Source organism: Chanodichthys erythropterus, chromosome 8 (genome assembly GCF_024489055.1).
Source record: "Chanodichthys erythropterus isolate Z2021 chromosome 8, ASM2448905v1, whole genome shotgun sequence".
Classification (NCBI taxonomy): Eukaryota; Metazoa; Chordata; class Actinopteri; order Cypriniformes; family Xenocyprididae; genus Chanodichthys; species Chanodichthys erythropterus.
The window spans coordinates 4,436,722-4,452,566 of record NC_090228.1 but is presented as its reverse complement, the minus strand read 5'-3'; the positions used below and the strand labels follow the sequence as shown (position 1 = coordinate 4,452,566).

Below are 15,845 nucleotides of genomic sequence, written 5' to 3'. Positions count from 1 at the left end.
TGCAAGGGCAGTCTGTGTGAGATTTGTCTGAATAAAGGTTTTTTTTAATCTTCCTGCTGATTACATCCTTTTGGGAATCTACTGTATGAATATTGTCCTCTGTAGGGTTTAATATCTCTCTTTGTATGCTAAACATTTCAGTCATTCACAAATGACCAGAAGAGAACCCAAGAATGTTTCCCAGCCATGAATCGTGAGATGATCTGTGTGTTTCTATAATCAAACACTGATGGTCACTTCAAAACCTGAGGAATCATGGGAAAGAGCATATAGGACTAAACAACCTTCAGTGACCTATAAATACATTTGTTTGCCAGAACCCACAGGAAGAAAATAGCTCTGGGCGATGGTTAATTAGCATATAATCCTCTTGCGGTGTGTTCTTAAGAGCAAAGCCTGAGACGGAGTGATCTTGAAATATCACTGCTGAAAAAGAGTAAAATGAGGTGAAAGCATAACAAATGCTAGCGTTCTGTTTACATCCTCATATCAGTGCAATAAACCGCAGTCAGTATAGTGTGCAGTGACCATATGTGACCATTCGGACACTTGAGTCACACTTTTTAAAAGTATGTGAATGTCATTGCATTAGATAACAAAACAAGGGACATCTGAGCTCAAGTGCTGCAGGAGTAACTAACTTTACTTTTCTGAGACTGAGTACTGAGTTATATTAATTAACTACATGTACTTACTATAGAGTTACAGTTAGGGTTAGTTATTTGTAATTATGCATAATTTACTGTTGATACTATATAGTAAGTACATGTAGTGACATGATTATGTAGTAACCTTAAAATGAACATGAATATGTAGTAACATTAAAATGAAGTGTTACCAACTTGCAGTGGGTGTTTTGTAACTGGTGTTTTGATGATTTTTAGAGGAAGTATGATGTCATTTCCCCTCAAAATCACACAGGTGTAGTTCATCACATTAAGTACTGACACTCACTCTAAAAAACAACAACATTATTTTCATGAGTTATCACATTTTTTCTTTTGTCAAATCAACTTAGATCATTAATTTGGTTCAAATAACAAAATAATCTTTTGAGTTTCTGTTGATTAAAAATAATCATTGTATTAACTCAATTTCTTAATTTCATTGAACTCAAAATTTTAAGGCAACATTTTTTTTGTTAAACTTTTTATGTTAAAAACTTTTTCTTTTCTTTTTTTATTTTTTTACAGTCCTGTAACATTTTAAAATCTGAAAGTGTCAATACTTTAATCATTTAAAGTATATATGTGAAGAGTGAGCTTGTTCTGTCTTTCAATGCCATTTGTTTTGATATTTTCAGTTACACTTTATTTTAAGGTGCCATTGTTACAGTGTAATTATATATTTAAGTATTGAGTATCAGTTAAGAACATGTACTTACTATAGAGTTAGGGTACGATTAGTATTTGGTTGAGGGTTCGTTGCATGTAATTATGTGTAATTACTGTTATTACTATGGTAAGTACGGACACTGTAAAATAAAGTGTTACCATATTTTCTAATGCAATAACATTCATACATTTTTAATTCAAGACATAGGTCACACAAAAATCATAAAATTCTTCCCCTCATGTTACTTTTGTTCTGTGGGATACGAAAAAAAGATATTTAAACTGAATACAATGAAAGTCAGTGGGGTCCAAAACAACATTGCACTGAACTAGGAGTATTTAAATGAATAAACTCACTGGCAATAACTTGTTTCAGATCATAAAAGTTCAAAGAGATGTCAAAGTGATGTATCAACCCTTGACCTTCACACCTAAACCACGGCCCCTCTAAAAGCTGTGGTGGTTAAACGTAGTAAAACAATCTAAATACCTTTCCTCTGGCTACATCCTATACATTTTTTCCACACCAGACAACTTCACCATATGATCTACATTCTTGGGTCAGTTTGCTGCTCGCATCTCTGGTTTCCGCTAAAGTGCCTGTCTGTGTCACGCCACCCTCCTAATGTCAAACACATCTCCATCAATTCATGTTAAGAAGCCTTTATGCATTCCAAAAGATCCAATGACATCACTGAAAACAACCCTGACCTCTGTGTTTATCTGCTGGCTGATTGCATTTGGTACAGTATACTGACCTGTGATCAGGCTTAGGGTTTCTGCGTTATGGTCTGAGACATGGAAGCTGATTGTCGATCTGTACGAACAGAAGCCTCATTCAGAAGTGTGAAGGAAACATATTGACATGGAACGATTCAATTAATCAAAAGTGAAAGGACACTGGGTTTTATTAGCACCACAGTGGGGTTTTTAACAGCCTTGTGCAGAAATAACTATGATGTCTTTTGCTCGTCGTCACAGTATATTACCATTTATATGAGGTTTACGAAAGGAGACGAAAGCAAACAAAAGGAGAGCTGGAAGCTTTCAGGACAACTTCAGTAAAGGTGAGCTGGCTGATTGAATTTGACAAAAATTACTAGCATTCCTGCTTATGTTTGTGCAGTTGTGTTTAAAACTTAAAAAATATCTCTGAAATTGTCTGAATTTTCTACTTTGTTTCTTTTAGGATGGCTCATGCGAAGAGATTTTCTCAAATTCCCATGTCTAAGGTTTTCATGTTTCTATTGTAACTTTTTCATGCATATTTTTATGAGAATATGATTGACAACACCATTTAACCTGCATCTACTGTAAGTCAGATTCATAAAAAAAATAAAAAAAACCCCCTGCAAATTTAGCTTGTGACCAGCTGGGCATCTATAACAAACAAACAAAAAAAAAGCAAAATTAATATCTAATCATGTGCAATTTCTTACTATCCACTCAGTGCATGCGAGATCTTTGTAAAGAGGAAGACTACACTTTTTTAAACAGTCTTGAAAAGCAGGATAAGAGTCCGGAGAGCACATGTGTGGAGACTGAGTGTCAGGAAAAGCAAGAAGAAAGGGTAAATGTAAACTTGTTTGTTTGTTACCTTCTTTTAAACCTTCACAAGTCTGTGTTTAACATACCGATGCTTACGCTATTCTGCTAGATCCGCCGTCGACTGGAGCGAGAGCAGCTGGAACAAGAAAAGCAACGTGAGATTGAGGAACAGCAGAAGGTATGCTGACCATAGTCAAAAGTCACTGCAGGGCTATCACTGCCGTCTGCAGTGATAACCCTAATTATATCTGTCTCCACCACCCGCAGCCTGAGTCTGTCCAGGAACGACAGACCTGCTTCATCAGATTTACATTGTCAGTCTAATTGTGCTTGATTGCATTACGTCTGCATTGTTCCTAACTTCGGCTGCACATGCAGTGACCTCTGATTGTAAGGCCAGGTAACGCAGGTAAACACACTAATGCAATCATTCCTGCTATAAAAGTATTTAAAAAAACAGGACTTTGGTAGTCTGCACAGGTGGTGTGAAGTCTGGTCCGCTTTGATCAGCTTTTTCTGGTTGATAACCTTGACTGACATGTCAAAAATATCAACCACAGTATGTTTTGTTTTTAGGAGAGAAGTAAACAGATGATTCCATTAAAAATAGTTTGCGTGCCAAAAACTTGGTGCCAGAGAACTAATACTAATACTGTTTATTTTAGACAGAAACACAAAGCAGAATATACAGCTTGGCTTCTATTTTAGATCAAATATTTTTCTCATATTTTGATGTTTTAATCATTATTTGGCAAAAAAAGGCAAAACTGCAGCTACAGGTTTTATTTTACTGTGCAAAACAAATGCAGAGAAAAACAAAAGGCTCACAGGAAAAAGCATCCATTGACTACAACATAATCAGTTATTAATATTTCATTGGTTCTCGCTTGATTTGCATGTGTTCATAATTCCTTTGTATGATAGCCTGGCTAATAATTATGTCCTCACAGTTTCATTGCATTATCACAAATAACTTCAAGCAGAACTGTTTACAAAATCTGCAAAGTTTTAATAATATATGAAAAAAAAAGGTGAAGATGTCAGGACATAATTTTTGGCCACTACTGTATGTGACTCAAATTTATGTGGCTAAAATTTAAACCATAAAAATAGCTTATACTTGGAATTATGCACTGCAAATATTAATGTTCTTATAACAAACTGCTTATGATCTAAATTGAATGAACTTGTATGTTGAATGAATAAATGTACAGGAACCATAATATTTCAAATAAAATATTGTAGCCACAAAACTTTGGTTACACTTTACTTTAAGGTGTCTGTGTTACAGTGTAATTATATATTTAAGTACTGAGTAGTAACAATTAACTACATACTTACTATAGGGTTAGGGTTAGATTAGGGTTTGGTTTAGGCTTAGTTGCAAACTATAAATTATGTAATTATGCATAATTTATAGTTATTACTACTGTAACTATGCGTAATATGTGTAACAAGGACACTAAAATAAAGTGTTACCAAAAATTTTTTATGGTTAGCCAGGAACGTTTTCTTAACGTTACCAGAATGTTAGTTTTTGATTTGTATAACGTTATTCTTATGTTCTCATAGCGGTATTATAACGTTTCCAGAACGTTATTTTTTGGTTCCCAGAATGTTAGTTTTTACGGTTTGTTTTTGGTTAGCCAGGAAAGTTTTCTTGACATTCCCAGAATGTTAGGTTTTGGTTTATATAATGTTATTGTAACATTCTCATAACGTTCCCAGAACATTAGTTTTTGGTTCCCAGAGTGTTACTCTAACGTTAATCTAACATTCCCTGAACATGACGATAAACTATGTACATGCATTACATGCAGTGTGTATGCAACACTCAGTGAGTGATCTGTGAATGGTCTGTGGGCATGAAACTAAAACTGTGCGTGCAAGATGCAACAGTGGAAAGCACATGCTACCGTGTAGCTGTTGTTCAGGACGCTCAGGGACTGTTTGTGTGAGTTGATGAAGCCCCCAGCTGCACATGATCTGTTGCCAGTAAAGTCGCATCTAACAGCCAAGTGTGAGGTCACTGAAGGACAGCCATGTTGTTGTTGTCCACTTGGCCGTTGTCATAAATTCAACAGCTTGAGGAATTCCTGCAACGCCTTTTTTAACTCCAAGCTCCAATCCCAATGGGATTAAGTTAAAAAAAAATTACTCTCTCAGTCAAGTCGGTGGAGTAGCCTTCTGTCTTTGTAATTCCTAAAGGCTACAAACAGACAGTCCACCATTCTCGCTTCCTTCCTCTCCAGCTGCTCAGCCTCAAGTTTTCAGGGTTGCAGCGTGTCCATCCTCTGATTAATGTACCTGAGGGTCTGGGAGGATGTACTTGCTTTTGTTTCCCATGTGCATTCTATTTGATCCTGTTATCATTCATAACCTACATCCCCCAAACCACAGATATCAACAGATAACCCCACCCTCTGTGTGTTTTTGAGTATGTGTTACTGGGAGAGAACAGCCGGTGACTGTTTCAGTCCTCTGAGGGAAGAGGTGTTACAGCCTGTTTTTTCTCTTATTATAGTTTGATTAGAAGGCGATGTGTTTCAACGTCTTCCATATGCTGAGTACAGCTACGTTAATGCCTGGCCTATATTATCACATTAGAGACGGGAAGTAGCACCCACAAAAGATCTGGCTGAAGCCTACATAGGTCAAAGGTCAAGCCTAGCCTCATTCCTTCAGCCCTACATCAGGGCCTGCCTCACTGCATTGGCCCTCGGACACACACGCTTGTTTCTAAGCAATAAGAAGCTTAAAATAACATCTGACAGTTTGGAAATGAATGGCTCTGTAATTTCTGCTGAAGATCAAACCAGCTTTCTACTGTCACAACCACGTGCACTTTAACATATAACAAGTCAAATTAACATATTAATACCTAATTAGTATCTAGCAAATTATGATTATGATTAAAGTATTTACATGCAAAGTGATTAGCCAATCATAACAGAGGTCATTTGAATATTGTCTTAAAAGTACAGTAGTGGCCAAAAGTGATGTCCGGCCTTGGAAAATTGAAATTTTTACCCTTTATTCAAATGTTATTAAGAATTTGTAAAAGATTTTGTAAACATAATGCGTCAATTGTTATTATTTGTGAAAACGCAGTGAAACGTGACAAATTTTGCTGGCAATTTTTGGCCAGGCTGTCATACATAGAAAGTATGAACACACCAATGAAATATTACCAACTGATTATACTGTAGTCAATGTGTGCTTTTTCTTGTGAGCTTTTTGTTTTTTTCTATGCATTTTTTGCATAGTAAAATAAAACCTGTAGCTGTCAGATAAATACCTTAAAGGGGACCTTTTACAAGATGTAATATAAGTCTCTGGTGTCCCCAGAATGTGTCTGTGAAGTTTCAGCTCAAAATACCCCACAGATAATTTATTATAGCTTGTCAAATTTGCTCCTATTTGGGTGTGAGCAAAAACACACCCTTTTGTGTGTGTCTCTTTAAATGCAAATGAGCTGCAGCTTCCGGCCCCCTTTCCAGAAGTGGGTGGAGCTTTAACAGCTCACGCTTCGGTTGCTCAAAAAAAAAAAAGAGATGGAGAATCTCACACAGCCAAAATGAGGATTGTCAGTAACGGTGTTCAGCCTTACATTGTTCAAACCGGAGTCGACACTGATGGAGAGACTCAGGAAGAAGTTACAACTTTTAGAATACATCAGCCCAAGAAGAAGCTTGTAGTTGTAGTTCCTACCGGCCATTTGTTGTAGTCCTTAAAAAGTGATTTCTGTAAAAGAAAATATCTCTCTTTGCATTGAACTTTGAGCATTGTAACTTTGCAGATATTGTTTATGCTCAAACAGCAACATTACACACTAACTAAAGTAAAAAAAAAAAAAAAAAAAGTGAAATCGTAATCAAGGACCCCTTTAACCAAGTTTAGTATTTTGTTCTTCTCTCATATTTAAAAAATTATGTCTTTATAAACAAATATCCCCTCCGGACATCACTTTTGGCCACTACTGTACAAATAGTGCAAACATTATTTCTAAGAGGATGGAAAATGTTATGTAAGGCTAAAATTGGTACAAAAATCCTTGACTAACATTATAAGTGGAGTGAAGCATTTAAAAGCAAAACAACAGCCTAATATTATTACAAAGCTGAATGCCCCTCAATATACCCACTATTAGAATCCTGTTTTCACCATTTCTGACCCTCTCAAGAACTATGAACATGCTGTGTATTTGTGTCTGTAAAAGGAGAAAGAAGGGCAGTGGAAAAGTCATGTGACCGAGATGGCAGTCCAACGCAAGGCCATCCGTGCAAAACTAGACCGACTACGAGAATTTAGGGTGAGTTTTGATAATAAACACACATGCAGATAGACCAACACACACACACACACACACACACACAGACAGAGAAACACTACTACAGTCCCCAGGTACAGATGTGAGGCCCAAAAGCAGTATGACTGAACGTGACCAGATGTTGAACATATCTAATGCAAAGTGTGCTAACCAATACCATACCTACCTGACTCGCAGCAACGGACAGGCGCAGATTACATCTACAGACACCAAAAAATTCAAGAAGGAAGTTCACCTACAGTGTATCTTCATATATCATCTCAGACACTAATGCATCTCATTTTTAATTTCCAGGAATTTCAGAAGCAAGTTGTGCTTCAGGATTTGGGTCTGGATCCTGCTTCTGCAAACGAGACAGTCAAGCACCTTCTGATGAGACTGTAACTGTGTTTACTATTAAATGTGCTAACAGAGCTTTATATGATATATTACAGGTGTGTGGTCGGATAACTTCCGAAGATGTGTTAATATTAGACGATTAGCGAAAAAGCATGTAGCTTAATTGAAATCATATCTCTACCTCCTCTACGAGCTCAAAGACACTAACCGAGTGAGTTACGGCTCAACTGACGTTCAAAATGATTAAATAACAAGCTCGCTGACTGTGTGGCAAATAAATCACAGCTAACGACGTAATGTGTGTCACATGTCTGATGTTTCACTGTAATATTGCAGCAGATGAGTATAAATAGACAATAAATCGCATGACTCTGCGGTGAGGAGGGAGACCTGAGGTAAAGAGCGAGAGCAAGACAAACAGAGGAGCTCAGATTCAAAAGAGAACAAGAACCAATTAATTCTCGTGTCTTTCAGAGTCTTTTATGCATCTTTGGTGATCTCTGGCACAAAAGATGAGAACTGAGAATGCAAAAGAAAGGATGGAAGAGAAAGAAACAGGTGGTTCCTGTGGTACAGGTCTAGCATTAAGGTAGAAGAACACAGCAGAATCATGTTACAGCATGTCTGACCCCTGAAGGCAGGAAAATGCCACAGTCTCCAGTGTCCTCACATCCCAGAATTCCTTTCTGCACGCTGCGGCTCTACATCACCTCCATGTGCTCTGTTGTGTTTATTTCATGGCAGACACACTGAGTTTGTGTAATTGGGCTGTACAGCTTTGATTTATTCCACACCCTCAATATGCACTGCAGAACACATTTCAGTGAAATGCTACCTTACGACATGCTAGAGTCTTTTCCAAAACAAGCCTTCCAGTAAATAGTTCTAGGCAATTCATCCCACCACACTGATGCATTCCATCTGGAATCAAATAATTTTCCCTCTAGCATTCTCATACACCTCTCCAGACTCCAATTCATTTAGCACATTAAATGTTTCTAAGCTATTTTGGGTCATTCAACACTCATTTTAATTCTTTTCTCATTTTGAGCATTTCTAGGCCATGACCCTTTATTCTCATAACCGTACAAGGTTTTTCGGTGGTCAAAGTAGTGCACCAGGGCTATGTACAGAATAGCATACTAACATACTCTGTCTTTGGTATGTATACTGTGCACATTATGCCAGTTTTCAGTATGCATGAAAAACCTAAAATTTGCAAAATATACTGATCAGGCATAACATTATGACCACCTTCCTAATATTGTATTGGTGCCAAAACAGCCGTGACCTGTCGAGGCATGGACTCCACTAGACCCCTGAAGGTGTGCTGTGGTATCTGGACCAAGATGTTAGCAGCAGATCCTTTAAGTCCTGTAACTTGTGAGGTGGAGCCTCCATGGATCGGACTTTTTGTTCAGTACATCCCACAGATGCTCGATTGGATTGAGATCTGGGCAATTTGGATCTGGGCATCACACTGCCTCCGTCGGCTTGCCTTCTTTCCGTAGTGCATCCTGGTGCCATATGTAAGAGACGCACACGCAGCCGGCCATTCATACACAACAAACTGCAATGCACTGTGTATTCTGACACCTTTGTATTAGAACCAGCATTAACTTCTTGAGCAATTTGAGGTTCAGTATAGCTTGTCTGTTGGATCGGACCACATAGGCCAGCCTTCGCTCCCCACGTGCATCAATGAGCCTTGGCCGCCCATGACCCTGTTGCCTTTTCACCACTGTTCCTTGCTTGGAGCACTTTTGATAGATATTGACCACTGCAGACCAGGAACACCCCACAAGAGCTGCAGTTTTGGAGATGCTCTGACCCAGTCGTCTAGCCATCCAATTTCTACCTTGTCAAACTCACTCAAATCCTTACACTTGCCCATTTTTCCTGCTTCTAACACATCAACATTGAGGAAATGTTTCACTCTTTGTTATATTGCAGCCATTTGCTAAAATCATTTAAGTTCATTTTTTTCCTCATTAATGTACACACAGCACCCCATATTGACAGAAAAACACAGAATTGTTGACATTTTTGCAGATTTATTAAAAAAGAAAAACTGGAATATCACATGGTCCTAAGTATTCAGACCCTTTGCTAAGTATTTAGTAGAAGCACCCTTTTGATCTAATATAGCCATGAGACTTTGTAACAAGATGTAACAAGTTTTTCACACCTGGATTTGGGGATCTTCTGCCATTCCTCCTTGCAGATCCTCTCCAGTTCTGTCAGGTTGGATGGTAAACGTTGGTGGACAGCCATTTTTAGGTCTCTCCAGAGATGCTCAATTGGGTTTAAGTCAGGGCTCTGGCTGGGCCATTCAAGAATAGTCACGGAGTTGTTGTGAAGCCACTCCTTCGTTATTTTAACTGCGTGCTTAGGGTCATTGTCTTGTTGAAAGGTAAACCTTGGGCCCAGTCTGAGGTCCTGAGCACTCTGGAGAAAGTTTTTGTCCAGGATATCCCTGTACTTGGCCGCATTCATCTTTTCCTCGATTGCAACCAGTCGTCCTGTCCCTGCAGCTGAAAAACACCCCCACAGCATGATGCTGCCACCACCATGCTTCACTGTTGGGACTGTATTGGACAGGTGATGAGCAATGCCTGGTTTTCTCCACACATACCGCTTAGAATTAAGGCCAAAAAGTTCTATCTTGGTCTCATCAGACCAGAGAATCTTATTTCTCACGATCTTGGAGTCCTCCATGCAGGCTTTCATGTGTCTTGCACTGAGGAGAGGCTTCCGTCGGGCCACTCTGCCATAAAGCTCCGACTGATGGAGGGCTGCAGTGATGGTTGACTTTCTAAAACTTTCTCCCATCTCCCGACTGCATCTCTGGAGCTCAGCCACAGTGATCTTTGGGTTCTTCTTTACCTCTCTCACCAAGGCTCTTCTCCCCCAATAGCTCAGTTTGGCCGGACGGCCAGCTCTAGGAAGGGTTCTGGTCATCCCAAACATCTTCCAAGGATTATGGAGGCCACTGTGCTCTTAGGAACCTTGAGTGCAGCAGAATTTTTTTTGTAACCTTGGCCAGATCTGTGCCTTGCCACAATTCTGTCTCTGAGCTCTTCAGGCAGTTCCTTTGACCTCATGATTCTCATTTGCTCTGACATGCACTGTGAGCTGTAAGGTCTTATATAGACAGGTGTGTGGTTTTCCTAATCAAGTCCAATCAGTATAATCAAACACAGCTGGGCTCAAATGAAGGTGTAGAACCATCTCAAGGATGATCAGAAGAAATGGACAGCACCTGAGTTAAATATATGAGTGTCACAGCAAAGGGTCTGAATACTTAGGACCATGTGATATTTCAGTTTTCCTTTTTTAATAAATCTGCAAAAATTTCAACAATTCTGTGTTTATCTGTCAAGATGGGGTGCTGTGTGTACATTGAGGAAAAAAATGAACTTAAATGATTTTAGCAAATGGCTGCAACATAACAAAGAGTGAAAAATGTAACGGGGTCTGAATACTTTCCGTACCCACTGTATATCCCACACTCACTAACAGGTGCTGTAATGAAGAGATAATCAGTGTTATTCAACAGGAACTAGTACCAGTCTTTAGTCCCTTTCACACATCTTTGGTAAATTACTCTTATGAGATCATGTGTGAACAGGACCTTTTCAAAAATACCAGTAAATCAGTTCTGGCATTTTCCTGGTGTGAGAAGTTGTAACATTACCAGTAAATTACCGGTATCATGCGCGTGAACCAAGAATGGAGATTACTACTGGTATGAGCACGTACAAGGTCAGAACCTACTGATGTAAGAAGTTTGCTTTGAGCCAATAATAAAGCTCTGTCGGAGCTGTTTACGCAAGTTCCGATGCTTTTAGCTAGACGCTATAGATGAACATCTGACCGTCGCGCTGCATCTCACGTTCAAGACCCTGACTTCTTTTCCAATCATAAGTGATGCTATTGTATGCATCTCTTCTCCTAATCCAGGTGAATGAAGAAAGCGGCTCAGCATTTAAAGGTCTCTTCTGATAAGTTTACTGGTATTTTGATACTGATGTGTGAATGGTATCTTACCGGGAAAAAATATGGAATGCCGTTGATTGTGTGTACAGTGCATTTGTGTATTTACTGGAAAAGTCGTTCTGGTAATTTTATGGTGATTTACCAGGATTGCTGTGTGAAAGGGGCTATTATTTTATCTCCCAAAATATTTACATAATTTCATGAAAAAAGGATATTTTTGGGATATATAATAATCAGGTCATGTCACATATGACAACATTTCACTCTTTATAGTTTTGAAAAATTGTAGTCAGGGCACTTATGATATTTAGTAAGTTAGACCTATTAAGCTAGTATTCCATTCCAAACGCAGCCTAATCTGGGAAAAGAAGAAAAAGACAGGAAATGAATGGCTATCACTCACAAATCAGGTCATCTGAAGGTTCAGTCTAGTTGACTATGGAATGTGCCATTGGCAGAGCTTCCGTGGAAACGCACAATAGTGCGATCTTCAAGTTTAGCTAACACTTGAAACCATGTGAAAGCCTGGTGTGTAACGACTCCAGATAAAAGCCAGTGCTTTAGGCCATTTAAGACAAGTGAACCTGAAAGCAACCCCCAGTGCCTCTTTTGCTTTTAGACACTATTTGTTATATTAAACTACTATATAAAGAACCTAAACAACATCTCTAAAACATAACATTGAGCGAAAAATTGCATGGCTATTACAAGAAAACACAATATTATTAACAGTGGAAATGTGCATGCAAAGAATAATTATGCACACATGCAGCTTGGGAATCGTGAAACTCTGCGTGCGTTCTCCGATAGTTTAGTGATGCTGTGCTTCAGTTAAGCTTATCAAAAATCCCTCTTACATTAACAATGCATTGACTCCAGCATTTTAATTGACCACCCCGTGCGTCATCTCACCCTAGGAAGGAACGCCCTGTGGGAGAGAGAGATTCAGGTTTGTGTCACAGATCTCATTCCAGGTCTCTTGCTCATCTCCGTGTGCAGATGTTTAATTCAGAAAGCAGAGTCTCTGACAGCACACTCCCACCATGCACCAGCACAGCACAGTGTTGTGTGTCTTCAACTAGGACGAGAATATGTTGCAGTCAATCACAACAGCAATATCACTGGTGTAACTTACACTACGCTGTGTAGGCAGACGTTATGCATAACCAAGATGGAGAACAGTTGCTCACCAATCAGAAAGACACAGAGAACAAATCCTAATTATCAGGTAAATCTGTCCCTGCTCTTGTATCACTGCTGTGTGTGATGAAGAAAGGCTTTGAGGAAGATTACCCACCAACATGTCATTTCCGGCCCGCAGCATGCGGCAGGTTGGATTGTGATTGCGCAAGGGGACACTTGAGGACACTTGAAAAACCTTATTAAATCTTACACAAGGACTTCCAATCTGCTCTTTTCATCAAAAGTTTAATTCATTTTGAATTAGTTCTTGTCATCTTTTTTTGTTTGATGAAGAGCATTGCATCAACACTGATTGCAGATTTTAAGTATTTCCTTCATATGGGACTTTGATATTTGTACAGGGTGCGGAGCCAGTGGTTGTAGTTTTTATATATATATATTTTTGTTGCTGTTGTTTTTTTTTATTAACCGCTTTGGCAGAAAGGGGGTAACAAAACAAGCCTCAACCTTACAGATGCCCGTCATATGAGATGGGCATTGAAGCTGGGCTGGTAAATTCCTCTGGACTTGAGCTGCTTAACTTTTGCCCACATCTTATGCCTTTTAATCTGTGGGAAATGCAAATATTTATGTGTATTTTCCAGCATGGTTGTGTAATGAAACTATAAAGCACATAGGATAGACTTCAAATCTGCCAAGATTGTAATCCTCTTGAATTGTAAAGTTCAGACCCCAGGGATAAATCAAACGTGGCTCTGGGGTGAAAACACAAAAAGATCAAAATCCTGCCCTGGTAAACCTGAAAAAGAGAATAGAGAAGCGGTGTCTACTGGGTAAAGCTAGCTTTGGTAAGCATGTGTGCCAATCATCAGGGTATTACAACAAACAACGTGCGCAGCTGCTAGAAGTCAGGAACACAAGTGAATTGACCCCGCGGGACCCGTAGCACAATGCCTTGAGGGCAAGAAAGAAAATCCACTAGCGCATAATTGGGATTAAATATTTATTCTTCTTGCATGAGTATTAAGTCCTATGAGGCATAGTGAATGATGACTTGATGGCCAGATGTTGGCACACAACATCCATCCATGTTTCCTCCCTGGATGACGGTAACCCCCTTTCAACCTTCCCACACCGGTGATGGCAAATTCATGGGAGGATTACAGTTGACATGGCACAAAAAGACCAGCTGCTTCACAATCATGAATACAGCGAACGCTGTGTGATCCGAATCTACAGCCCTGCACTTTATCTGAAGGAGGCATAGCATAAATATATGGATTGACAAACTTGAGTTTAATTACATATTGCTTTAATGTGTTACATTACGAGAGGACCGAAACGTTAAAAAGACAAAACGCCACATATTTCACAGAATACGTCGCAGTACCACATCGAAATTGTGATCTTTGCACCTTAACTTACTAACACGCATCATAGTCTTTATTAACCCAACGATGGTCATATTGATGAGAACAAATACAGCCTACAGTGACGCTGTTACCTGAGAAAATGAAGGGTTATTATTTGCCGTTATATGCTACATCTCGTGGACAATGTGCAAAGCAGTTTGCATTTGGACAGCATGTACAGATTGCGCAACGTCACCAAATGTGTGCTGCTCTTTAGTTTGTCCCGACAAGCATCCTCGTTCGAGAACAGATCAAGGTGATAAACGCTCCAAGAGCATGTGAGACCCGCTCGTGTTCCTGTGCCCGACGAACGCCAATGCATATGGAATGACTGCATCTGCAAGCGGTCCTACTGAAGCTCAAGTTTGTGTGTCAGATGTCCCTGAAAACATCTACGGGTTTAAAAAACCAGACGTGGAGCCTGTACACAGGCGTTCAGACATACAGTTCAGTGACCAAAAGGAGTGACAACACAGGCACCTGATTCCCAAAACTCCCAACGCAGAGCCTTAAACTTCACCAAATCCTCAAAACTCAGCGCTCAGGCACTGTTAAACATGCTCCACCGGTTGACTCGTCTTCTCTCGCCCGACCTCCTTCACACGGCCGTGTGCTGGGTGATATCGCTGCGGGGAGACATGGACATCTGGCGGGTGAATTGGCTAAAGCTCGCAGCTCGGGGACGCGTGCGGGGAGCCGTGGAGGCCGGGGAGGGGGCGGGAAGGACCGGACCAGGGTGGGTTTGCTGAAGGGGAAGTGAGGTCTGATCAGACACCTGCACCTCCTCCTGCTGTTCTTGGGTCAGATCTTTAGAGAACAGGCTCTGGATCAGCTGCAACTTCTCCTTTTCCTCATTTAGGAAGACGTCCACCAGAAGAGTCTTCTCCTTCTTCAGCTGCTCGCTGATGTTTTTGGGCACGTCCGGGATGACCCAGGCCACCAGCATGCTCATGGTTATCACCAGGTTCTGGAGGAGTGGAAGGACATGTAAGTTTATATATACATTCATGGGTGGGGCACAGGAGATGATACACAACAGTGGCAGAGAAGAAAGCATATATCTTTCTATTCAATAGATGGAGGATCTATTACACACCAGAAAGCATTTCAGGTATTGGAGCTCTGCCAGTGATGTCTATACATAGTTCCTCATCACGAGGCTCATATAGTCATGAAGGAAAAACAATCTCGTATGCAGTTTATATATAGACTACCATTACCATTCAAATGTTTGGGGTCTGAAAGATTTTGAATGTTTTTGAATGAGGTCTCTTATGCTCAACAAGGCTACATTTATTTGTTTTATAACAATTTAAAAAACTGCTTTCTAATGGATATATCTTAATATATTCCTGTGATGGCAAAGCAGAATTTTCAGCATCATTACTCCAGTCTTCAGTGTCATATGATCCTTCAGAAATCATTCTAATATGCTGATTCGCTGCACAAGAAACATTTATTATTATTATTATCAATGTTGAAAACAGTTGTGCTACTTAATACTTTTGTGTTACCTTTTTTTTTCAATATTCTTATGTGAAGTTAAAAAAGAACAGAATGTAACACTATAAATGTCTTTAATCATTTTTGATCAATTTAATACATCCTTGCTAAATACAAATATTAATTTGACATTTAAACATTTGAGTTATGAAGTCATATTAAAGCTTTGTGCGATGAAAATAGTGAATTTACATTGTTATTAAATGAAAATCTACATTTTCTAGCCCTTTTAGCAGC

The 15,845-nt window shown here is 39.4% G+C and overlaps 2 protein-coding genes across 2 annotated transcripts in view; one reads left to right on the top strand and one right to left on the bottom strand.

Annotated features, from left to right (window-relative positions):
* Positions 1–2,524: 2,524 nt before the first annotated feature.
* Positions 2,525–7,596, top strand: LOC137024103 (U2 small nuclear ribonucleoprotein auxiliary factor 35 kDa subunit-related protein 1-like). Its single transcript, XM_067391262.1, has 5 exons — positions 2,525–2,566; positions 2,785–2,904; positions 2,992–3,060; positions 7,102–7,194; positions 7,507–7,596. The coding sequence occupies exons 1-5, from the start codon at positions 2,525–2,527 to the stop codon at positions 7,594–7,596; spliced, it is 414 nt and encodes a 137-aa protein (XP_067247363.1).
* A 6,439-nt stretch (positions 7,597–14,035) lies between these two features.
* Positions 14,036–15,845, bottom strand: part of ano2b (anoctamin 2b) — a 47,434-nt gene continuing 45,624 nt past the window's right edge. The window contains exon 27 of the mRNA XM_067390861.1: positions 14,036–15,072. Within this exon, the coding sequence (XP_067246962.1) occupies positions 14,704–15,072 (369 nt within the window). The 3' untranslated portion in view covers positions 14,036–14,703. The remainder of the gene's footprint in view (positions 15,073–15,845) is intronic.